Source organism: Hippocampus guttulatus, chromosome 3, assembly GCF_054856545.1.
Source record: "Hippocampus guttulatus isolate MCC_2025c chromosome 3, RoL_Hgut_1.0, whole genome shotgun sequence".
Classification (NCBI taxonomy): Eukaryota; Metazoa; Chordata; class Actinopteri; order Syngnathiformes; family Syngnathidae; genus Hippocampus; species Hippocampus guttulatus.
In genome coordinates this window covers 17723661-17749828 of record NC_141263.1, presented here as the reverse complement: position 1 = coordinate 17749828, position 26168 = coordinate 17723661, and the positions used below count along the sequence as shown (strand labels likewise).

General features: G+C 41.9%; 1 protein-coding gene and 1 long non-coding RNA gene across 2 annotated transcripts; both read left to right on the top strand.

Moving 5' to 3' along the window:
• Positions 1-4222: 4222 nt before the first annotated feature.
• Positions 4223-5565, top strand: LOC147207712 (uncharacterized). The gene is made up of 3 exons (XR_015100419.1): positions 4223-4904; positions 5296-5352; positions 5426-5565. It is a non-coding gene; the product is annotated as an uncharacterized LOC147207712 (long non-coding RNA).
• Positions 5566-6450: 885 nt separating this feature from the next.
• LOC147207711 (hexokinase-1-like) lies at positions 6451-26144 on the top strand. The gene is made up of 21 exons (XM_086107164.1): positions 6451-6776; positions 12421-12583; positions 13590-13738; positions 13945-14064; positions 14780-14875; positions 14967-15066; positions 15145-15328; positions 15954-16109; positions 16919-17006; positions 17359-17504; positions 17763-17955; positions 18040-18151; positions 19366-19514; positions 19846-19965; positions 20046-20141; positions 20385-20484; positions 20572-20755; positions 20973-21128; positions 22025-22112; positions 23753-23898; positions 24127-26144. The coding sequence occupies exons 1-21, from the start codon at positions 6714-6716 to the stop codon at positions 24269-24271; spliced, it is 2754 nt and encodes a 917-aa protein (XP_085963290.1). The 5' UTR covers positions 6451-6713; the 3' UTR covers positions 24272-26144.
• The last annotated feature ends 24 nt before the right edge of the window (positions 26145-26168 follow it).

The window sequence follows — 26168 nt, the reverse complement described above, 5'->3', positions numbered from 1 at the left end:
TTTTCAGTAGTTGAGCCGTGATTGGTTGTTTCCTGAGCCCTGAACAACTGTGATGTCATTTTCAGTCGACAGCAAGTGGCAAAATGGCCGCCCCCTGAGATGGACAAATCATATTCCACAAAAACAATATTAATCAGAACTCTGTTTAGACTAGTGGGAGTGCATAGAACATATTTCAAAAGAAACTTTGGGGGTGACTTCCTCTTTAATTTTATATAAGTGGTTGACAAGAAAATAGTAAAGTCATTCCTGCCCATCAGTTTTTTTGTTTTTTTGCTTTATGTGTAGCTGATTCACGACGAGTAATTTGTTATGGCAATATCACTGTTGGAGAAATTCAGCCATTTGGGAATTCTGAATTCAAAATATCAACTTTTCAACCTTTCAAAGTATGTGAAAAAAGTATCTTTGGAATTCAAACCAACCAGGTTCGAACCCTACCAGTGATATTAATGGTAATAATTCCTTACCTTAGCTTATACACAGGGCTAGTATTCGCATGATTTACTAATATCAAGAAGTGGTTAAGAGTTGAAACGGTGACCCAGTGTCCTGCAGTCGGCCATGTTGCAATCTGACTTTGGAAAGACTGCGTGCGACATGTGCTACAATACTGCTTGGCGCCAGCAGACTGTTGTTTCTGCAATAACGTGAAAGCTATTGTTGCTATCATGCAGCTTGACTGTGGGTCAACAATGGCAAACAGGCTTCAGAAAAGAACTGGATTGCCCATTTGTGCATACCAACTGCATTCGCAAAAGGTAAGCATTACATGTATGTTCTGCTATCAAAGATTTTAACAAAAAAAACGTAAATGCCAAGGGGGGGAAAAAACCCCGACACCATATTATAGCAAACCCCAGATACAGTACTGTGCAAATATCCCTCATAGTGGCTGTGAGGAGCATAGGCGATGACGTCAGAGAAATTTGGCTGGTCACTTGGTAAGATTACGCCTTGACATAATGGTCATGACAGTCATTTGACTCCACTGGGAAAAAAAAACAAAAACACTGTTGATGTAAAATATTTATGAGATGGTGGTTTTCACTGCGAAAAAAAAAAAAAGTGTGTGTGTAATATATAATCATCGTCAAAAAGACTACAATAGGTTTTTGTAATATAAAAAAGGAGACCAGAATGAAACAATGTAAAACTTTTACCTCCGTTAATGTGACCAAAAAAAACATTTCAAAGGGGGAGTAAAAATAAACAAATATTGTTGCACAAGTGTGCACACCCTCTAATAACCGGGATGTCGCTGTATTCAGAAATTCCGAATCACATTCAAACTCATGATAGTCGAAGTCAGCACACACCTGCCATCATTTCAAGTGACTCTGACGACTCCTAAATCAATTTCAGATGTTCTCGTAGGCTTTTTCTTACATTTTTAGGCCCTGCAGGGAAGCTTGAAGTTTTTGTGCGAAAACAGACTTGTACTTGATACTGGTCATAAATTCCCTCCACGTTTTCCCAATTTCCTGGACTTAAACTTGATATATTTTCAAACCAAACCTCAACACATCCTTGTGTTGGCCATTCTTCACTGCCTAACCAGAGCAGACCTACATACATAATTCAGCAGAATCCACAAACACACCAGACAAATTGCCTCAAGGTTATCACAATGAGGCTAAACAAATAATTCTAATCAATTTGTCATTCATGTTTTTACCTGAGTACCCTGTTAAATGCTAGACATTTGAATACTTGTGGAGAGCAAACTCATATTCTGTCTGTGTGCTCTATTTTGGTCCTGCTGCTTGATCTGAGGCGGCCCGGTAGTCCAGTGGTTGGCACGTCGGCTTCACAGTGCAGAGGTACCGGGTTCGATTCCAGCTCCGGCCTCCCTGTGTGGAGTTTGCATGTTCTCCCCGGGCCTGCGTGGGTTTTCTCCGGGTGCTCCGGTTTCCTCCCACATTCCAAAAACATGCATGTCAGGCTGATTGGACGCTCTAGATTGTCCCTAGGTGTGAGTGTGGGCGTGGATGGTTGTTCGTCTCTGTGTGCCCTGCGATTGGCTGGCAACTGATTCAGGGTGTCCCCCGCCTGCTGCCCGGAGATGGCTGGGATAGGCTCCAGCACCCCCCGCGACCCTAGTGAGGATCAAGCGGTTCGGAAAATGGATGGATGGATGGATGCTTGATCTGACAGACTGGATCCATGCCCACTTAGTCACGTGTCTGCTTGCGTGGTGTACACACGCAGACAAATCCAATCAAATTGAATGCTTTATGGAGTGCCTTGGATTAAAAGAGACCAATGTGAAAATCCTGGACTCAACTGATAAGATATGATACAAGAGCTTTGTCAAATCTGCACTCTGCAACACGGAGAATGAAAGACAGCAACAGATTCGAGGAAGGCAGACAGAAGCACAGAGCGAGAAATTGCGTGCTGGATGGGTGGATGGGGTTGGGGGGAGACAGCTGCTAATCTGTGAAGGATTAACCTGTCCCAATGAACAGTTTCCCTTTTATTAATTTATATAGTGTTTGTACTGATATATATACAGTATATATTTTTAAATCACATGACATGCTATTCAGACAGGATCCAATTTTTTTCCTAACGGTGCTAATTATCCTAAATTACAATTAAATTTAAAAAATACAATTTAACTTTTTTAAAATTCTTTGTCTTCTTGCTTGCTGGACCCAAAAGTAAAAATAAAAAGGGAAGGGTAGCCTTAGATTTCAAGAAGGAAATTCAGAAAATTTAATGTCATTGAAGTACGGTACTTATGTTTATCCTGCATATCATTCTAAATCTACAAAAAATATCAGACATACTCATGTATGGGACACTATAAGGCCCACTGTAAGTGCAAATATATTACAATTTAAAACTCCATTCGACCGCTGCACATTTGCATTTCGGCACCTGCATATTTACAGATTCCCCTCCACGATTTTTTTTCTCAGTTTGGGGTTGCCAGTTGCCCATCCCGACCTAGATTTTATACTCACGATGGCACTGCCACTTGCAACGTTGTGTAATTCAACCTCAGACCGTTTGTAAAATTCTGCATACTTTTTGTAATGCCTCAAGGGGACGTTCAATGATCATTAGTAAATATTATTGGCCAAAATACAATCCCAACCTTACATTTTGTGCCCTGTGGAAGCATGGACTGACTGAGTGGAACGTATAGTGACAGTTAGTTGTAAACACACACACACACACACACGAAAGTGGGTTGGTAACATCAAAGACATGAAAGCTCTGAGCATTTGAGACACATGGATGGTATCTTTGAAAAAAAAAAAAGGACAGCGCAGATCTACACACTCCGTAAACCTTAGGCTGACGAACTGTGAGCTAAAATTTCCCTTTATGCCCAAAACATGCTTTGTGGTAAAAAACGTTTCACAATTTGCGGGAGTTGACGGACTGTGAGCTAAGATTTCCTTTCTTACTAAAAACAAGCTTTGGGGTGACAACGTTTCACAATTTGCGGGGGGTTGATTTAGCTTTATTTATTTTTTGCAATGGCAGTTGAGCTCATTCACACAAGACAGAAAGAGACCTGGGTTGTGACTGTATTTTACGGCAGTGGCAACGAAATTCAACCATGTTAAAACAACATTTTGAAACACTCAGTTTCCACCTTATTTTGAGACGCTTGCCGGCGGGAAAGGCCATCTTAATAGTTGACATTTGGAGGTCGTAAAAGTTTACACTTCATGAGTGTTATTTCAAGCGACGATCTGCCAACTTTCTTTTTTTCTTCTTGAAAATGTCACCTTTTCAGTAGAAATGGAACGTAGCGTAACTCGGCTTGTTTTCCATGTTTCTAATTAGGTGCCCTCTTCTTCAACTACTCAACCTCCACCAACACTGTGTTTGCATCCTGTCCGTAGAGCAGCCAACCAGAGGCGAGCATTTCTCCTCTTGAATCATAGACAAAAACTTCAGCAAGATTCCGCATTAGAGCGGAATTGTACGTAAGCGTCGCCGAATATTGAACGTGTCAAAGTGGAGTGATTTGTTTGCTGCTTGGAAATACCTGTATATGGGCGCTCATAGCCGGATTTCATGGGTTTAAATGTGAACTATAACACCTATAGCAACAAAGAAGATTAACTCATTTACACCCTTTGACGTATAAATACGTCAATTAGCGCATAGCCATTCCCTCCCCATGACGTATTAATACGTAAATCACGTGTTTTCATGGGGGAGGGTGCAAGAGAGTCCGATGCAACTTCTCACCACAGGATTACGCTTGACGGCAATGTTAAATAGCAAAAAAATGGCCATCGGGTGGCAGTGGTGCAAAAATCAACCAGGATCACGCAGCAGAAGTAGTAGAAAGGGCGTACAGTGAAGGAGGGGCGTATGTGGATAGTGGATTGGAACATTAGCAACTAGCAACGATGAAGAAAAGGAAATAACTAACTAAAAATGATTTTTTTTTCGGCATAAAAGCGTCCTCGAAACAAAACAACAAAGGAGATGGTGTTTGTGTGGAAGAGAAAATGACGCTTCGGTCACTAATCGAAAGCGGCACCCGTCAAACGAACGTCGGCCTGCACAAACATGGCGTGCTACACGCAGCCCGCATAGCTCACGCCGAGTTTCGAGTTCATCTGATGAAGATGAACTTGCTCCACGTCAGCGATCATCGCTTGGTAGAGCATTTTGTGCCTCCCGATGCCCCACGTCGCCCACAAATCGTCTCCCCGGCGACTTCCAGCGATGACGGCAAAGAGGCTGCATTGCTTCGCATGGCCGACGCCGGGCACACGTCAGCGATTCGTTGGAATCGTCTCGTAAAGACGACGGCGAAAACGATGAATTGGAGAGCGATTTGGATCCAGATATGTCGGACGAATATGTGCCTTCGGACATAACGGAAAGGAGCTGAGAGTCCTCGCCAGAGCCGCTGGAACGAGGAGGTAACTGCTGACTAGCTTGCAAGTTCCGATTCAAAACTTCATCCCTTCTTATGCTTCCTCAGTCACTTTTATGTACCGCTACATTCCCCGCTATACTATGAAGTTGCCAGTAACACTCATCATTTATGTACGGCTGATGCGTCTCGTAGATGTGGATGAAAATCTGCGCTGACTTGCATGTCGCCATAGGTTTAAAAAAAAAACAGGACACATTTGGTCCGCTCAGCTCTGCTAAAACCACTAGTGTTAAATTCATATTCCATTTCATGTGTGCGAGTGTGCGAGCATGTATGTGTGTGTGTGAGGGATGTTGAAATGTAAGTGGAAAGCAACAATAAAAAAAATAGAAAAATAAAAGTGTGGTAATTGTACATACTTCTATACATTACAGATTGTCCAAACAGAAGCCAAAAGATGACGACTCCTCGCTTTGGTGGTGGAAAGAAAGGTAAATAAAAATAATTGTACCTCACTCTGCAGCAAGATATATTTGCAACTTTTTATGTTTCTATAATTTATAGGTCGTGCATCTGGACGTGGTGGGATGAATCGATGGTGACAAACTGGATGGAAGCCAAAAACCATCTTCTCCACAGCTGCACTTTTGTTCATAGTTCAATAGTTTTGTTGTGTGCAAATAAATTATTTTGCTACAAAAACATTATTTGTAATGTTCTTTTGTAGGAGGAACACATTATTGAGCAAAAAATAGTGTAAAACTTGAAATGATGCTTGAAATGCATGCTTTTACAAAAAGCTCATTTTCTCTGGATTTCTGCAGAAAATCGGCCTTTTGCATAAAACTTAGCAGTTTTCTAATGCTGATTACCAACGAACGGAGAAAGATAGAAACAAACTTTTTTTTTGCTGAAAGAAGAGAGTCTCACCTTTCTTTTGACAGGTTGCATGTATATATAGCCATAGGACAGAAAATTCTGTGGGCCTTGCAAATCAGTCGAAATTCGGTAAAATGTGAGGGATTGAGGGGGTTGCTCCAGTGAAAAGGGGTGGTATTCAATGAGTTAAAAAAAGATATGAATAACAGGTAGAGCCTTTGACAGTTTTAACACGAGAACAGAGAGAAACATTAGGGGTGTTCCCACGGCAACATTTGCTCCGGTGCTACGCCGGCGCTGCGCCAGTGGAGCGGTCATTCTCCAAACTGCTGATAGATTTGAGTTTATCATATTATGATTACAAAATGATGATAATCAGATTATAATTTATATGTGTTGTTTCATATGCCTGTTTCCCATACGTAATAGTAGTGTGTGCGCGCAAATTAAAGGCGTATTTTATGGGTCATCGCTTTCTGAAGTCTATTGACTTGTATCAGTTTCAAGTGAAGAGCTGACACATGAAATATGGCGCAAGCGCTGTCGTACCTCAGCAACGGTCCAACCTTCTCAGGGCGGAGATAGAGATGTAAATATACCGTCTGCGCATAACTCCTATCCAATCCGGTGTCTGATGGTGGGCGTGTCTTTCTTGCGATACACAGACTCCTGCCTCCAAAGTTGCTGGCTCACTGCTTCCTTACTTTCACTCACGTGCCGGGCGAGCAAGAAGTGACACACATGAGCCAGCTGATTACTTTGAAAGCTGCCACTACTCGATTGTCTATCTTTATTCGTCTCTTTCTCTATTTTACGAGGCCTGTAGTGTTGAATGAAGTAAACCTGTAAGTGGGTTTCTTCCCCGCCCCACTTTCCCTCTCTCTATCTCTGTTTGTCCGTGTGTGTGGCCGTGTGCGCGTGTGAGATAGAGAGGGAGAGGGTGAGAGAGAGAGAGAGAGAAGAGGAGAGGAGGATGATCGCAGCCCAGCTACTAGCGTACTACTTCGCCGAACTTAAGGATGACCAGGTTAAAAAGGTGAGTGCTCCATTTTGTCTGACTTCACGTTTTGCGAGTGTCAATTACAGTGGTTCGTCTGACTGGGTTACCTAGCAGCGTGCATGCGTGACTGAGTGTGACTCAGGAGTCTGGGACCTATGCTTCCTTGTTGGTTTTAAACGGTCTGATTAGGAGGAAAGAGTAAATAAACGATAAAAGGACAAATGAACACTAACCACAATATAATATCGGCTGATAACGGTTTGACCATGACCACTAACTGTGACTGTCACCAGTAATGGGCTATTTTCTTTTTCGAGGGGACTTAAAAGCAGCGCACAATGCAGGCTGCTTGCTGAAATGGGCAACATTAACATGTTCTAAATTTCTTTGGGAGAAGAAAAACTGTTTCTGACTGAGTGATGAAGGTTTGCAAGTGTTTATAAATTTAATGAATGAATCATTTTTGGTCAGTGTTCGTTCAAGGGCGCAAACGGTCGCAAACACACACACACACACACACTCACTCACACACACACGCGTGCGCGCGCGCGCGCACACTAGTATGATACACTTACTGATGATACAATGACTGGGAAAAGATTCAACATTTTTTTAATTCTTCACATGTACAAACACAGAACTGTTAGATCAAGACATGAAAAACATATGGATTCGTTTCTGAAATTTAAACAGCTTTTATCACAGACCTTTGCAGGTCTCGTTAGGTGCTGCAGTGAAATGTGTGCCAAATTAATGTTGTATACCAAGAGCCTGATTTGTGAAAATGATTTACCGTAGTTTTGTATGATATAAAGATTGACAGTGGCTCAAGATAGGATATTTGGAAAATATTTTCCGTGCAAAGAGCAGAGGCTGACAAAACAGGTCAATTATTTTACTTCATTTTAAAACAAGACATGAGAGAAAAAAACGCAACTTTTGACTTTATGTGAACATTATTTTGTTCACCTCAGAGGGGCCAAATATTATATTGGGGCTTCCTCACCTGCGCCACTTGGGAAATCCACAGCTTCACATTCTACCTAGCAACATAACCAATCAAGTCTGGTCACTCAGTACTGATTCATGTTAGGTTCTCCAGAGCAGTGTTTTCCAACCAGGCAAAGCCCTGTTCCTATGGGTATGTGAGAACTTTGCAGTAGGTACATAAAAACATGCTATAATTTATAATAACTGCAACAAAATCACAACAGCTGCGTGTCAGCTTAAGTCTCACTAAAGCTCAGATGGCTGATGAAAAGCTCTAGTGGGTCTGAACATTATTTTTCTTTAGTGTTTTATGTTAATTGTCTCTTTGAAGGAAACTTAAAGGAGCTCCAGATTTTTGTTAAAAAAAAATAGAATGAAGTCCTTGAGCGCAAACGTTAACCTCCCTGCAATAAGTCAAGTCAAGTTGAGTGAAGAAAGAGTTGAGTTGGACACCATTACTGTGTACATTTCACTTCTTCCCCACTGCGGAGCCCTCTTGTTTAGATTCATGCATGGTTAAATGTGACTGAGCCTATTTTTGTGCACCTCGAGGCATTTTTCACTCTCTTACAGTCTTTTCCATCGTTTACAACTTCCCCACGCCCTAAAAAGTTTCTTGATCCGATAATGTTGCCAGGCAAACCGGCACAGATCCCTACCTCTATGTTCCCCCTGTCAAAACATATATATTCACATTTTCCTCCCTACAACATGTGCTCCATGATTCACTCATAAAGCCGGGGGCCCCTTAAAAGTCGCTCACTGATGATGTCATCAGCTTCTCTTTCAGTCTCAGTGTCCTTTACCAACGGGGGAAAGTTTAGTTAGGTCTGTCATGCTGTGTGTGTGTGTGTGTGTGTGTGTGTGTGTGTGTGTGTGTGTGTGTGTGTGTGTGTGTGTGTGTGTGTGTGTGTGTGTGTGTGTGTGTGCTGTTATCGAACAACGGCCTGCGGTATTCAAAACACACTAAGAGCGCTGGGGATCTGATGCAATGCAGCGCATCATATGCCCTCCCTCCTCTTTCTGTTTCTCACTCCCTCCCTCTCTCTCGTGTCCTCTCCCGGCTTCCCTGAAATAGGCCAGCTTTGAGCCACGTGACTATAAGCACCTCACAGAAGCCTTCGCACACTCTTGCAAGACTCCAGCCAGGTGTGCTGTTGGTTTGCAGCTCCTGAGCTGAGGGATCGTTTTTGTGACGTTTCTGCTCAACACACTGGCCCAAAAATGCGTTTGCGAACATCCACACGTCATCATTGTGTAATACAAACCGTGTCTGCAGCTCTCAGTCGGCACCCGATGTTGTCTAGTGTGGGAAAAGTATTTTAGTTTGAGTTCTTTTTTTTGTCAGTTCCTAATTTTTCTTTCAAACAATACAAGAAAGACGAAAAAAGCATACAAAATATTCAAGGTTACACCAAAAGGGGTAGGCTTATGCGAGAGCATTTTATCTCCATCCACTGCAGCGCCCTTGACCAAACATTGTTGGCATTGCAACCATGTGTCCATGTGTTTCACTGTGACCAAGGCACGATGCAAGGCTCGGGTAGAGCAGAGGACAGCAGTTTTCCTGCTGTCTGTGCTTGTGTACGCACATGGCCAAACACCATAGTGTCAGGTTTCAGAGCTTCCCCAAGCAGGCTTGTGACAAGGAGAGCAGTCAATTGTTGGCAGGTGGAGGGTGTGTAAGGAAGTTGTGAGGGGGAAGAAAGAGAAATGAAGTTTCCATCGAGAGTGTGACCATTTCCGGAATGTGAAGGAAAAACTCCAGGTGAAGTCACAGAGACAAAAGGTGTGTTGCAAAGGTGTGTTGAGAGGGGCGAAAAAAAACACTCTATTCCAGCCTTACCCCCCCCCCCCACACCCCCACAAACACACATATACTCTGTGTGGGTGTGTGTAAACATTTTCGACTTTTTTTAAAATTGAATCAAGATGGGATGGATTAATGGCAATGCCATTCATTTCAATGGGGAAAGATGGTACAGTGGTAACTTACAAGAACTTGTTATGAAAGCGCATAGCTTGATTTGCTATCAAATCAATTTTCGCCATTTATTTTAATTGAAATGCCATTAATCCCTTCCAGCCCCCACAAGCGCGTCACTGCTTTTTTTTTTAAGTTACGTATTTTAATGTGACATTTTGTAGCTTGAATCAAGATTCACTCTATTATGAAGCAGCTTCCTTGAACAGCTCAGATAAGGCGCTCTGTCATGATTTTCTGCTGTAGAGGCAGCCATATGACATCAGTGCTGCAGCAGCTCTCACCTTGCTGCTGGAGCTAAACCTGTTGTGCCACTAACAGAAGTGAAAAATGGAAAAAAAACCCCCAGAGTTTTTCCCTCCTATGATCAAGTTGTTCAATTAAGACGCGCATTGTTATTTAAGCGGAATGCTTTCTCCAAAGAGAAAGAGGAAAATGCTGTTAGTGTAACAAGGTTATGCATAAAAAGCCAACAGCAGAATGAGAGAAAGGGCAGTGGAAGGTCTAAAGTTAACCACAGTTCATTCTGTGATGCTGTCAGCCCTTTGAGGTTTTAACACCCCCCCCCCCCCCGCCCCCCTCCCTAAAACTCACCTGAGCTCACTGTTTCTGATTCTGGAATATACTGTACATATTTTTATGTATGATTATTACTTTCACATTATTTCGGCGAACATTATGGTTCGCCACATTTTTGTCCACATCTGTCGAATGGCCTTTCCACCGAATTGTGCTGTGATGCTATCAAAGGTATATGGTGTAATGTGCAGTGTGGTGTGCAATATCAGCTTTGTCAAGCCCCAGTATGCAACTCCACACAGAAAAAAGTTAAATCAAGGATATTAACAAATTGCAAAACAAAAAGTCGAATCATGTGTGATTTTTGAATAAGTAATCAGTGGTGGGTGTGAGCAGTGACAATTTAGAGCATGTGCGAATGAGCTTCCAAGCCAGACTCTACATATGGGGATGTTATAGGGAATGTAACACTAGCACACTATCGTCAACACTTGACCCCATTAAGGGGAAAAAAAACCAATTCAAGCCATATCTCAATTTGCATAAAATATTGCTGGTCATATGTGATAATGCCAACCCAAATGTTAGCCGAATATTTCTTTGAATCCCTTGAAGCCGGGAGCATGATAAAACTTAAAAACCTTTTAAACAATTGAGTTACTGTTTGATTTAAATATCTGTACTTTTTTTTCATTCACAGAGACCAAATGTCTCCAAATCTGACTTTCTGCTTAGTCAAATCAATTTCCTCTGACGTAGTAGACAACCACAATGACATTTTAATGATCTTGTTACACAAGGACGAGCCTTCCAGGAAATGTGCCAACGAATGAGAAAAAAAAAAAGCAATAACACTTGAATAATCTTACTTAACATGTGTGTTTTAAAAGTTATTTGAGGGGGATTGAACATTGCCGGAGTACTTCAATCCTCTGCAAAACAGAAGAAGAGAGCCACGAAGCAAGTCATAGTAAGACGTGAGCCCGTTCATTCTGTGTCGTGACACAACATTGGTTTGTTTAACATCCTTTTCAACACCACACAAGTGACACGGGCTGTGTGAGTGTGTCAACACTGTGGGAAGTTTTCTGCCAGTAAAGAGATGTGGTACGGCAAAGCGCAGCTGTGTCGCAACTATGACGTATGTAAATTGGGGCAATGACACAAGTAGTCGCAGTACTGGTTTGATGTCATTCATTTCCTTTTTCTTTTTTTGGGGGGGGGTGAGAGAACAGGGCAGTAGTAATCGAACAGTCTGTTCATTTCACAGCTGAGATCAATTTAGTGCGTGGGTGTGGAATTGCATAGACATTAGCAGATCCAGTTACTCTGGATCCTTATTTTGGAACGGCACACTCTGTTTCTGTTTCTGTGATGCAGTATTTGATTATGTAAATAATAACTACGGTTTTAACTTTCTCTACAAGTTTTATGTGATGTGACATTTTTCTTTTTTAAAGTCCCCTTGGGGCCATTACCAAATTTGGAAAACTGTGATGCAAGAATGGACAAATGTTGATTCATTACGTACGTCATGGCCAATTGTGTGTGGATTAAATGTTTTGCGGATTTTTATAGCAGCCCGACTGAGACATACAGTATGTTTTGACAATTGCACGATGGCCCAGATCTAAGGCTCTTGTGTACCCTGATTTATGTTTGTGTGCAAACTTCCTCTCAACATTTTAGAGCTCAATAGAATTCCTTTTAGTTGAATAAGGGCCAAAGATTTTTTAATGACGTTCCCCTCATTGACCTTGTTTGAACCATTCATTCAATAAACAAAGGAAACAAATCTGGATTGTTTATCATCAGCAAAAGTATCTTCAAATTTTCAGACATGATGACATGCGTCAAATTTAGTCTGAAGTTGACTTCTGATTCCGACTGAAATCTGGCAAACAACAGCCTTTTGTGACTCTTTCAAATCATTTTTTCCCCGCCTTGGATAATAATTGGATTTTAATGAACCTTGGGTTTAAAAAAAACGGAACTCCTTTTGTAACCTTCCTCACATTAACGTTTAATGGTTCACATTGTCCGTTGTGTTTATTTATGCCATTGTTGTACAAAACGCCAGAAAGCGATACTTGAGTGATTTGAACAAACATTAACTTATATTGAAGTTTAAAAAAAAAAGTATTTGTACTTTGTCACGTGAATGGTTTCCTTTGTGTGTATTGTCAGATTGACAAGTACCTGTACTCCATGCGCTTCTCCGATGAGACGCTACTGGACATCACGCAGCGCTTTCGCATGGAGATGGTCAAAGGATTGAACCGCGACACCTACACCACGTCATCTCTAAAGATGTTGCCGACGTTTGTCCGCTCCATCCCCGACGGCTCCGGTCAGTGTTTCTGTGTCGCCATGAGGCAAACTGTTCTCCTATCGTCCACCCTTTCGTGCCACTCATTTTGAATTTGGAAGTCCAATATGAATGGCCTCTTTTGTGCTGATTACTTAAGCAAGCTAATCATTTTTCACACTACCCCTCACACTGGAAGTGTGACTCTTTTAAAAAAGTGCTCTACTGTATTTGTGGTTTTGAGTGTCTTCTCCATCATTCCAGAGTGGAAAGAGCAGATTGTTAATCGTCTTCTTTCTACCCACATTCTTGCTGCTGGAGGCTGTAAATTTCCCCAGTGTGGGACAAATAAAGGATATCTTATCTTATCTTAAGCGGAGTGCATTTGACGCAAAATATTTGTTTAATTATGACAGGTGCATTTTTTTTGGGGTTGTAATCTGAAAGCCATACAGCATTTGAAAATTAACCGCTGGCCCAACTCAACAAAGTGACTATTCAAATATTGCACCCTTTGTTGTTGAAAGCTCTTTCACATTGACTCAGTCATTTCCTGGAATCATGTTGATTTAGCAATAAGGAACACTTTTGATTGCTATTGGACTGTTGACCCGAGTTACAATGAACTTTCAAGATGCATTTCAACGGAAGTGGACAGTTGTAGAAGAATATCTTGGTCAGAACACTGCAGCATGTAGAATGCGGCAGCGTTAGTATGAACACTGCACATCGCGCTCAACTCTTATCATGTATGTCCAACACAAGAGGTGTCCTGGGTAGTTGAGCAAAATTATAGACAACTAAAGTAGCTGATTTGGTGCCACGCTGCAAAATGAAAGGACACAATCGACCCTATTCTGTACCAAGTGGGGTGCAAATCTTTGTGCTGGACCACATTTTTAAAACAGACCGACTGACGATGAAGTAAAATATACCCTCACAGAAAATTTTAAGCTGTTATTTTCAATGACTACCACCATGTCCCTTCTGCTCGTTCTTGACACATCCGCTTTTTCTTCAGCGACAACCTTACTCTTGTTTCCTACAGAGAAAGGAGACTTTATCGCGTTGGATTTGGGAGGAAGTGCCTTCAGGATCCTTCGCGTCAAAGTCAGTCATGAGAAGAAGCAGACGGTTCAGATGGAGAGCCAGATCTACGACACACCTGAGGACATCATGCACGGGAGCGGCACTAGGGTGTGTTCGCGCGCACCCACACACACACACACACACAAACACACACACACACACACACGCGCACACGCACACACACACACACACGCGCGCACACGCACACACACACGCACACACACACACACACACGCGCGCACACGCACACACACACGCACACACACACACACAAAGGCATCTTCATTCTCACCTCCACCTCTGCCTTGTTCCAGCTATTCGACCATGTGGCAGAGTGTCTGGGTGACTTCATGGAAAAGCATAACATTAAAGATAAGAAGCTGCCAGTTGGCTTCACCTTCTCCTTCCCTTGCCAGCAAACCAAACTTGATGAGGTAAAACTCCATTTTAAACACCCGACGACAATTTCCTCTTGGCTCATCATCGAGCCATCTTATTTCTCAATGTCCCTGTGCCAATCGTGCTTCGAAAGCAAGGATGGGAAACTGGCAACTGCAGCCCATGGCCACACCCCGAGTGGCCCCTTGATGAATTAAAAAAAGAAAATAAATATTTATTTATTGTTTTCTTTTTATTGTATTTACACACCCCACGATTACTCGATTACTTTATTCCATGAAAAATGGTGGGCGAGGGGTGGCATGGCATTTGCTGGTTTTACAAAATGAGAAAAGAAAATCGAAATTTGCCAATTTGTGAATCCATGGGTGCTGAACTGCGGATATTCTGGTGTCAACTGTCGTTTTAAGTTGTAATATCACCAGTCACCACTAGATGGCTGACGTGTCATAGTTGATCTTACACTGGGTCTTATACTTCTCTATTCTCCAATGTGAGTATAATATTTTTGGACGAAATGCAGGACAAACATCTCAATAATATAAAAATTTGGAGCGAATTGATTTTGTGAAAAAAATGTACAAAATTAATTTTTGCATGAAACAACAGACAGACCAAGTGTCTTTTTGGATGGTAGAGGTGAATGTATACTTTTGACCTGGAGGTTACTTCATAAAAAAGACCTATGATGTTTTTTCTTCATGCTGTTGCATCTTGAGTAACAGACAGCCCCGCTTTGTCTGTCTGCAGAGCACTCTGATAACATGGACGAAGCGCTTCAAAGCGAGCGGAGTCGAGGGCTTGGATGTTGTCCAGCTGCTCAACAAATCCATCAAAAAACGAGGCGTAAGTCATGTCTTCATCTCTGTTTGAGTTTTACTTAGAGCAGGTAATAAGTCGGGGCCGCCATGACTGAAATCTTTTCTCTTCCTTCCAGGACTATGAAGCGGACATCATGGCTGTGGTGAACGATACCGTGGGAACTATGATGACGTGTGGCTTCGACGACCAACGCTGTGAAGTCGGAATTATTATCGGTATTCCATTTACAGTGTGTCCAAAGGAGAGCTAAATTCATCCAAGAATTATTATAAGAATAATTATATTTCCTTTAGGAACCGGCACCAACGCGTGCTACATGGAGGAGCTGCGTCACATCGACCTGGTGGAAGGTGACGAAGGCAGGATGTGTGTGAACACTGAGTGGGGAGCCTTTGGAGACGATGGCTGGTTGGAGGACATCCGGACGGAGTTTGACCGAGAGATTGACCGTGGCTCTCTGAACCCCGGCAAACAGCTGTATGTTCCTTTGGCTCACTCATGCTGCTACTGTATACATTCTTGTGTACGCTTTTTAAAAAAAATCCACTTACAAGGAGACATTGTTATTTAAACACACACACACAGTAGAACAGTATCCTGTCACGATCAAAGGAAGTGAAAATTGAAGAGAAAATCCTGTCTTGGATGATGACTCATTGAAGAAAATACAGGATGATCCAAAATTTCAATATCTGAGTAACTACATGTCCGAGACCAAGGCAGAGAAACTAAATAGACGTTATGTCAAAAATGAAAAAGATGTATTTCTTGAAATGCAAGCAATGCATAATATTCAAATGTTTGCAGATTTTATAATTGACGTTGCTTCACAAATGTTGGAGTTGGTAGTTCAGCTCCTGCCGAAGTTGAATCTGACACAGGCAACCTTGCTCATTGAATTTATTTTTGCCATGTCCAACTCTTCTTTTCATTGCTTGTCGTTCTTCACCATGAAAAGAAATAATTAAATAAACAAAATATGATCGTCCAAAGATGTCTTGGTACGATGAAGTCTCCAAATTCAGGGACAACTACTGGTAATTTATCAAGTGCAACTTGTGTAATCAGCAGTTTGATAACTCAAATGTTAATTGGGCTGCAGGTTTGAGAAGATGGTTAGTGGACTGTACATGGGCGAGATGGTTCGCCTAATTCTGGTCAAGATGGCCAGGGACGGTCTGCTGTTTGAAGGAAGGATCACCGCTGAGCTTCTTACTAAAGGGAAGATTGAGACCAAGCACGTGTCCGCCATTGAGAAGTAAGTTTCATTCAAAATGGCAAACTTGATGTGCATCGTGATTCAATAGGTCATTGCTGTGCCATAGCAGGCCACAAAGTCAAGTCAAATGAATTTTTATAGCCTTTAATGAAAAAAACAATGAGTAAGGACATGAGCAAAAGCGAGGAGAAGCGGCAGGAAAACAGGCCAAAAATTCCGATCTCAAGAAATTAGTTGCATACCAAGTGTTGTCTAACTAAATACGCAAGTGTAGAAACACGTAAGTGTTAATTGAGATTTAAAGACTTCTACCTAGCTAGCTGCACTAATTTCTGCAACACATGGCAGCAGGGGTTCGAGGTGAAATAGTTATGACGTGGCTTCTATGGTCACCACCTCTTCACAGGTACAGAGGAATACCATCAGTTAGTTTCTTGCAGCCATTCCCAAATTTAGGGTTGTGACCAAAATGCAGTAAATTTGCGGTCCTGGGAGGAACTAAAGTTATAATTCAGCTGCAAATATTTCGGTAAACGTTGGACAAGGGTGTCCATAGGAATATAATTTGCCATGTAATAAAATGGCATGGCACATTTAAAAATCTTTTTTGTTTCTTTAAAAGGGGGAAGGTGTTTTTTCAAACTGACATCTTCTGCTTGCTTTATAATCAAACCTGAAATGTAGCAAACTCCCGTCTTGTAGTTTTCTCTCAATAATTCCCATGACAAGGTTCCAACTAGAAAAATTCCCGAAATAATGCTTCCCTTGCCTTGAGCTGAAAAAGTTTGCGGCGCCTACTTTATTGGATTACAGCACAGTGTCACTCCTTTTGTCTCTGTCTTGTTTAGGAGTAAGGAGGGATTAACCAAGGCCAAAGAGATTTTAATCAGACTTGGTGTGGAGCCCTCGGATGAAGACTGCACTGCCGTTCAACATGTGGGTATTGTTTCCAAAATAGATGTTGAAAGTCTTCTTTGTGGAATGGAGGCTGGCCTAATTCTGGTGCTATTTCATCCTCTATTCTTGGCTTCTTTGCACAGTCAGTAACATGTATATAGGTTAGGTTAATTGGAGACCATAGCTGTGAAAGTCAGATTTAATGGTTGTGACATTATGCGATAGACATTTGATTGACGGATGTTAAGTGCAGGGTGAACCTCGCCCACTAATCGCACCAGATCATCTGGGATAGATTCCAGTTTTGCATTATTCCTTAGTAAGTGGTTTTGAAAAAAAAGCATGCGTGGATCTTTTAATGTGTTTCTCTTCCCTCATCCGCTCCATTTAGGTTTGCACCATTGTCTCTTCCCGCTCTGCCAACCTGATAGCGGCAGTGCTTGCGGGCATCCTCAAGAGGATCAAGGAGAACAAAGGGGTGGCCCGACTGCGCACCACTGTTGGCATCGACGGATCCCTTTACAAGATGCACCCACAGTGAGTTGTGGAAACAAGCGTTTATTTGAACTCCGATCACCATCCATTTTCTGGAGACGGTATAAATGTTGCACAGCATCTCTGTCTGGTAACAATTGACCCAAGGTATTTGTAGCTGTCTAAAGATTGCACCACCTGGCCTTTTATGAATGTTCCGATATTGGGTCCCTATTTATGTTCATAATCTACTGAAACACCATAATAATAAAATGATGTTTGAATTCCACAATGACAACCTCTCTGACACATCTGCCTCAGGTATGCCCGTCGTCTTCATAAGGCGGTCCGTCGACTGGTCCCCGACTCTGACGTGCGGTTTCTCCTGTCAGAGAGCGGTAGCGGTAAAGGAGCCGCCATGGTGACGGCGGTGGCCTACAGACTCGCTGAGCAATCGAGGCAAATCGCACAAACTCTGTCAGAGTTCCGCCTGACGACCGATCAGCTGCTGGAGGTGAGGAGGGACGGATAAGAGTTATTTGTTTAGGCATGTGAGCGTATTGCTCAGTTTTACTAATGATGTTGTATGTTTGTCTAGGTAAAGCAGCGAATGAAGACTGAGATCCAAAATGGCCTTTCGAAGGCTACGCAGGAGTCTGCCACCGTGAAAATGTTGCCAACGTTTGTGTGCAGCACTCCCGATGGCACAGGTTAGACACTTATTCATTTTCTTGTGAGGACTCTGTTGGTATGCTGTATAAATGTGTCATATGAATACTTTACATGTATTTGGACAGCTAGCTATTGCGCTCACAGATAATAGAAAAAAATGTGGATTTGGTCCACCACTTACAGAGAGAACAGATTTCAAAGGTAGGAGGCAAAACTTTTAATTTAATGAAGCAGTCTGGGTTTTATTAATAAATGTCACTTTTGTCCTTTTAGTGTTTCGATACGGAAAGAAGGGATTTTTCAAGTTATTAGTCTCAATGCAGTGCAGTTTGGCATTTGACACTTTTACTTGAGATAACAGCCAAGGTCAAGCCTGAGAAAAGCAGCAGCAAAAAGAGAAGGCGCTATCATTAGTCTAAGGAGCTGTGCCATGTCCTGATGTACTCCCATACACATTGTGACCTGACTTTCATATAAACAAGTCTGCACTGAGAAAGTCTTAGCCTGGCAAGAACAGCTTCCTCACCCCATAATCCGTCATTGATACGGTGTCCTGTAAGTTCCTGCTTTGAAAACATGGGCGTTCTCATTATTAAAACAAAATATAACCTGATTTACCATCATTTCACAACCATACGGCGCACCGTATTGTATTATTGGACGCAGGGGTAAAACATATGCTAGCTTAGAAAATATGGTAACTTGCATGCATGCGAGCGTATTTCGTATGTTTTTAAAAAGGCAGCAGGAACAAAACTGAGTTCAGTTGTACTTTATTGAAGAATTTAACAATGTACTCATGTTATTTCTTGATCGGTCCTCCTCCTCAAATCCATCAAAGTCCGAATCTTCTGTATCTGAAATTAACAGCAGGACAAATTGTCTCATCATACACGCCATGTTCTCTCGCATCATTATCAGAGTCACTCTCGTTTCTGTGGGGCTCCTCAGAAATGATGCCGGCAGAGCGGCAAAAGAAAGGATTAAAATCTCCAAGAAAGCGTCTTTATTTAATGTAACGCAGAACATGAAACTTTTTACTGCAGTCGGAGCGGAAGATGGCTATCTTTTACTTGTAATCCGCCGGATGTTGCTGCGTCACGTTCGTCCTTGCCCGGATGGTTTGATGGCGCTGTTTCATAAATACAAAGTACCAAGCACCATGGATGAGTTGATCTTGAATTCTGCGAATGCATTTTGAGCTTGCATTCAACTGATTATTTTATCAACATGTCTTTCTGTCTGACTGCAGAAAATGGCGATTTCCTGGCCTTGGATTTAGGAGGAACCAACTTCAGGGTACTGATGGTCAAAATTCGTTCTGGGAAGAAAAGAACAGTGGAGATGCACAACAAGATTTACGCCATTCCTCTGGAAGTGATGCAGGGAACAGGAGAGGAGGTGATCTTCACATCCGATTGAAAAGATCACGCAGTTCATGCCGTACAAATAGGCGACAGCATATAACCTTGACAAAATCGATGTGAAGGGTGTGGGAAGTTGCCAGGTTAGTGGTAAGCTCATAAGCAGCACTGGAGCTGTTTTAATGTAGACTGGCTGCTATGGTGTTTAGGATTAGTGGTGACTTCACAGTTTTTTGTCAAGATAATCCGGTCTGTTACCTTTTGACCCTTGCTTCACTTAAAAAAAAAACTGTTGACCGACAAAACAACACATTTATCGCCACACTCTCACATAATGTTACATGCGTGTCATGCTTTTCATCTTTCAGCTGTTTGATCACATTGTGCATTGTATAAGTGACTTCCTGGACTACATGGGGATGAAAAATGCTCGTCTTCCTCTGGGCTTCACTTTCTCATTCCCCTGCCTTCAGACCAGCCTGGATGCCGTGAGTAGCTCTGTGTCTGTAGTTTTCTCAACATGTGGCCTTTTCTGAGCCTGTGTGTGTGTGTGTGTGTGTCTACAAAGGGCGTTCTGGTGACGTGGACCAAAGGGTTCAAGGCAACAGACTGTGAAGGAGAAGATGTGGTGGGGCTTTTGAGAGAGGCCATTAAAAGACGAGAGGTAGGAAAATAGTTTGGTGGGACCTCTTACATCAAATGCAATCTATTCCATGACACTCTTAATACGAATAATAATTAGTAGTTTTAAAAAATATTAGAAATAGAAATGACCTGTACAGTCTTTAGCCATTATAACAGCAATCTTAAATGTACAGTGAATGACTCTATTGAGTTGACTTTAATTGTTTCCGCTCCTTTTAATGAAATAAACTTGCGTCACTGTAACTCTTTGTTTCTTCGAAAGGAATTTGACTTGGATGTTGTGGCTATAGTCAATGACACCGTGGGCACCATGATGACCTGCGCGTACGAGGAACCCACCTGCGAGATTGGGCTCATCGCTGGTCAGTTTACATTTTATGAAGGGTACTTCAAAGAGATGATCCAAATACAGTAATAGAATAATATGATGACTTGACGTCTGCATGTAGGCACCGGCAGTAATGCCTGTTACATGGAGGAGATGAGGAACATTGAGATGATAGACTCCAATGCAGGGCGAATGTGTGTCAACATGGAGTGGGGTGCCTTCGGTGATAACGGATGCCTAGATGACATCAGGACCGAGTACGACCGTGCTGTGGATGATTTCTCTCTCAATCCGGGAAAACAGAGGTACATATACTCGCTTTATGGGCTGGACTTCAATTGATCGACGGGGCATCTAGAATGTATTTACAGCACTTCACTTTTTGTCACGAGTACTTTCCACTTACACTAAATGTGCATTTATACATGATTTACCGTGTGTGTCTGTGTGTTTGTGTGTGTGTGTGTGTGCGTGTGTGTGTGTGTGTGTGTGTGTGCGTGCGTGCGTGCGTGTGCACTACAGATACGAGAAAATGTGCAGTGGTATGTACCTTGGCGAAATAGTGCGGAACATCTTAATAGACTTGACCAGGAGGGGCTTCCTCTTCAGAGGGCAGATTTCGGAGACGCTGAAGACCAGAGGCATTTTTGAAACCAAGTTCCTCTCTCAGATTGAGAGGTAAGAAACCACCTCAATCTACACTTTTTTAATTTGGCCAGATACTCAGCAAGATGCTTGCTTACCGCAGTGATGTTCTCACTCGGAGTGGGTGTGTGAGTTAGTCAATCAATCAATCATTAGGAGGAATTGGAATTATGTGGACTTGATTGTTGATTATTCATGTCTGAAGTAGTTGATGCGAACTCGAATACTGTATTTAATTACAACCAGAAGAGACGCTATTGATTCAGCATCAACTACAGGTACATCTCAATATACTAGGATGTCATGGAAAGCTTTTAAGTAACACTTGTACGTTGTTCAACTAAAAAAAACAAACAAAAAACAAAAAAAAAGACCCACTCATTTAGGTTCACTACAGAGAGTGAAATTTTAGAATACCGGTATTTTATTTTTCATAGTTTTGGTGATTATTGCTTCCAGCTGATGAGAGCCTTAAAGTCATCGTCTCAAGTAACAGGAATATTACATGAGAATCAATCAAATGCTTGACAATTTAAAAATTAGGTGGACAAATTTATCGATATTTTCATATTTCCCTTGTGCTCAAAACAAGACCTCACAACAGAAAATCCCTTAGAAAATCATATTGGTAAAATAAGTCAAAATAACATTTTGACTTCAAAATGGCACCGCGAGAGTGGCTGCCTTTCCAGCAGCTCCTATATTTTGTTGTTCTACTTCTTCCTTTCATAACTTTGCTGCTGTGAATTGGGAATTTCTCCATTGCGAGACTAATAAAGGTTTTCTTATCTTATAACCATTGCTTTAATTTGTTATCACTGTAGATGAATTTTGTTAAATGTCCATCCCTAGTTGAGTATTCTTCAACTTGATTAAAATGATAATTTTTTTTCATCCTGGTGACTCTTGATGTGTGTGCCTTTCTCCAGTGACAGATTGGCGTTACTTCAAGTGAGATCCATCTTGCAACACCTTGGCCTGGACAGCACCTGTGATGACAGTATCATTGTCAAAGAGGTACGGTTTCGCCAGATTGCTCGATACACCGAATAAGAATATATTCCTAGAGACTTGGTGTGAAGCTAATGTGCACGTTCACTGTTTGTCATTTAAAACAAATACGTTTAACATTCACACTGTCATTTTCTTCTTTTGAAGCTAATAATGTACTGTTACGGTCCATGATATACTGTATATATATATATATATATTTGTGTGTGTTGGGGTTTCTTTTCATGTGGGCAGTAGCTCTCCCCTGCTCTTTGTTGATTGGTGGTCCTTATTCAGCCGACCAATAATTGCAGTGGAGAGTGACCCAATTAGCAACTACCGGTAGTTTCAAGTGTGCCACGACTGTTTAAAGGGATTCCGTTGTTTTCAGCTGGGGGTTTTCGTGAGTCTTGTATTGTTTGTCAGCCCCAATCCCTCGTGTGTCCTCGGTAGCGATGGGAAAAGTGAAGCCTCATGAACTAATGAGACATTGTCTCTTACATATCAGCCAAGCTTTCATCACTCGATGCTGCGTTCCTATTAGCTCTTTAAGGACCCCTGCTGCACACTTAGCAGTACTGCAGTTTGTATTTGAAACAAAAGCTTGTAATGTTACTTCGCTCCAAATTATGACCGTGTATAGATGTTTGTCTCAACTATTCCCAATACTCTGTACACACTACGCTGCATCTAAACTGAATGGCTGAATTTCAACTATTTTTCTATGGACAACTGAACTAACTGTGTGACTGACCATATAAGAACTTTCTCTCTCTGGGTCTATAAATGAATGAATTGATGACGACCTGAATTACAAATTAATTCAATTTAATTGCTAATTCAAGATTAATAACTTGCAAAGCAATAAATTCACACTGTTTTGTGACGCGTCATCAGCAAATGCAAGCACTCGTACCTGGTCACATGACCCTATCCGCTTGGCACACACCGCTCCAAATGAGACCAAGCCATGGTAGCGCACCACATTTTGCTCCTCCCCAACCCCCCACAGCTATGTTAGACCCTTCCTCTTTTGCCATCGAGTAAAAGGGTCATAAAGGTATTAACTACTCCTTGTCAACTATGACTACAAATGAAATACTCTAGCTTCGGCTGGTCGAGAGGTTTCTGCTTTCAAAATTCTGTACAGTTATTGTTTAATTAAAAATATCTTGGTATATTGTAAAGCCCTCATATTTCCCCCCATATTTGACCCAAGGTATCCCCAGGGCTCACTCTTGAGTCCGATGCTATTTTTAATTTAACATTGTACTGCTTCCAAGGGTCATTCCATGGGCTCAGGGCTGCAACCCTGGGGCTCAATTTTAATCCAAAACTATTTTGAATTTAGAAAGGATTTTAACATTGTGCTGCTCCCATTTGAACTTTCACACCCTGACTAGTTTCAGCAGAATCTTATCAAAACAAACTCTTTTGAACCTTATTGTATCTTTGCTAGGGCTGTTGAATAAAATACAGTTGGTGTACATTTGTTAGGAAATATTGAAACTTACGAAAGATTTGCACAACTGTGAGTAAAAAAGCTTTGTGTGTGACTATCTGTAAATTTCACATGTGGAAATGCATGTCTTTATAGGTTTTTTGAACTGATGAGATTCAGAATAGCGTTGTGCTGCCAAGTGTTGCAATGAAGATTTTTTTTTCAGGTTTGTGGAGCAGTGTCACGTCGAGCCGCTCAGCTCTGTGGGGCAGGAATGGCCGCCGTTGTTGATAAAATCAGGGAAAATCGTGGCTTGGACTATTTGAACATCACTGTTGGGGTGGATGGGACTCTCTACAAACTCCATCCACAGTGAGTTACATTATTGCAATTTTGTTCAACCAAAAACGATTCTCTGCGAGTGCCTCATTAATCCAGGTTGGAAAAGGGCATCCTTCGCATTTCCAGCACAAATTATCCAGCAAACCTGATAAAAGGACATTAAAGATTCTAAAATGTTTTTTTTTTAATTGTTGCAGGTGAAGTAAGCAGTCACTTGACATCATCTCAACTAATTATCGAATTATCTTTTCTGCACAGTTTTTCCCGGATTATGCACAAAACCGTCAAGGAACTGGCCCCTCACTGCCATGTCAACTTCCTGCTGTCGGAGGACGGCAGCGGCAAAGGGGCAGCGCTCATCACAGCTGTGGGCGTCCGGTTGAGACAAGAGGTCAACAGTTAATAACTGTCACAGTCCAGTGTCTTCCCTTGACTGGCCCCTTACTGCTCTGCCCCCTCCTCTCTCCCACACTCCAGGAGCTGCTGTAGTGCGTCCATGTGGAAAACAATTTAGTGGCACAAGTGTTATATTACCTGTAGAACATGTTGAAAGTTCGAAGATTATAGCTCATTCAATTGCTTTAAAACACACCCCTGCAACTTTGCTTCGTGGTGTGTAATGTTGCCACCCTCTGGATTTTTCTAGTAATTGCAAGGTGTCGATCGTAATACAGTACTGGACAATGGTCTCACTGCAGTCAGTTGCGTGTCGCATTAATGTTCTTCCGTGATAATAAGTAGCTGCACGTTTATGAAATCTTATTCTGTACCAAAGTTAGCTGAATGTGTCTGCACAAAATACACAAATACATATGAAGGGAGGCACAGTGGTTGACTGGTTCGCATGCCCGCCTCACAGTACAGACGTCGTGGGTTCAAAACCGGTGTGTGGCGTTTACATGTCTGCCCCGCTTTCATCCCACATTCCAAAAGCATGCATAGCAGGTTAATTGTCCCAACTCCAAATTGTCCCTCGGTGTGATTGTGAGTGCGAATGGTTGTGTCCGTGTGCCCCTGCGATTGGCTGGCAACCAGTTCAGGGTGTACCCCGCCTACTACTCGAAGACAGCTGGGATAGGCTCCAGCACACCCGCGAAACTCGTGAGGATAAGCGGATCAGATAATGGATGGATGATATGTGAAAGGGAATTTTGTTGGTGCTTTAAAGCTTTTAGGATATCATTCCGGTATTCAATAGATTTGACATGTAGTGTTATTTATTTTATTTTTATATGTGGAGATGATTACGGTAAACGCTGCAATAATGATGCACAAGTACACATCCAAAGAGAAGGGCTGTTGTTCTAATCAGCTCAGTCATGTAAACGTGAATATTGAACACGGAACATCCAATCTATGCTCGGGTGACGCATACTTACTGAACATGCTTGTGCTCCTCTTCTTTTGTGTTCCATTTTCTTGTAATCTTCTATAAATTATTTCCAAAGAACAATTGTCCTTGTTCACAATCCTGGGGTGCTGCTGTCTAGGCGGCGCAAATCCATCAATTCGTTCGCAACAGGAACGAAAGTGCTTGAGGTGTAATGGGTGCCAGTTGCAGCACCACTAGCCCAAATCTGTGGGAAGGACATTACACTTGCTGAAACTTTAAGATCATTTGAAACATTCTGATGAGGAGGATTTTAAATATTCTTACTTCTTGTATGATAAATGCTCTTTAAATCTCAGGAGGAAGATATTTAAGTGATCAATGATGTTTTTTTTTGCTTTACAAAAAGTGAATGCTAATGTATGGGTTGGAAATCCTCTTTGAGTTCCTGGTGTCCATCAGGGCTCCATTCTCGGTGCATAACTATTTGGAACTTGAAGTACAACGATGTTTGCGAATCCACTTGCACTCTCGGCCCTTCTGTTGCAGGGATGGGCAACTTAAATGCTGGAGGCGGCCACACTATTTCATCAGTCCTACTGTTTGTCCCAATAAGAACAGCTCTTGACCCTTTTAGCGTTATAGATGGGGTTTTGGGAGAATATTGTAACAGTGACATAAAGACATATACCGGGGTCCCTGAAATATATACCATTTTAGAATAGACAAATTGAAGCTGCTACGGTGTTGTACATAAGAAATAAATCACACTTACTGTATGTGGGCAAGAGAATATAATAACTCTCACGAATGGCAGAGTAAAGCCTGTTTTTGCCTCAATGGTCACTCCATAATTGTCAATATTGATCACAAACACTTGAATTGTTTAGCTCTATCTGTTCAACACTGTCAGTCATTCAATAAAGTCAAAGCAATGTCAGAATTACTGATGCCTTGGTCTGTCAAAACT

What these genes read in the sequence shown, in the direction of transcription:
- LOC147207711 (XM_086107164.1), top strand. Translation starts at nt 6,714, where the DNA reads ATGATCGCAGCCCAGCTACTAGCGTACTACTTCGCCGAACTTAAGGAT. An exon ending in AATCCATCAAAAAACGAGGC is followed by an intron (nt 14,876 to 14,966) that starts GTAAGTCATGTC and finishes TCTTCCTTCCAG; the next exon opens with GACTATGAAGCGGACATCAT. An exon ending in ACTGCACTGCCGTTCAACAT is followed by an intron (nt 17,007 to 17,358) that starts GTGGGTATTGTT and finishes CGCTCCATTTAG; the next exon opens with GTTTGCACCATTGTCTCTTC.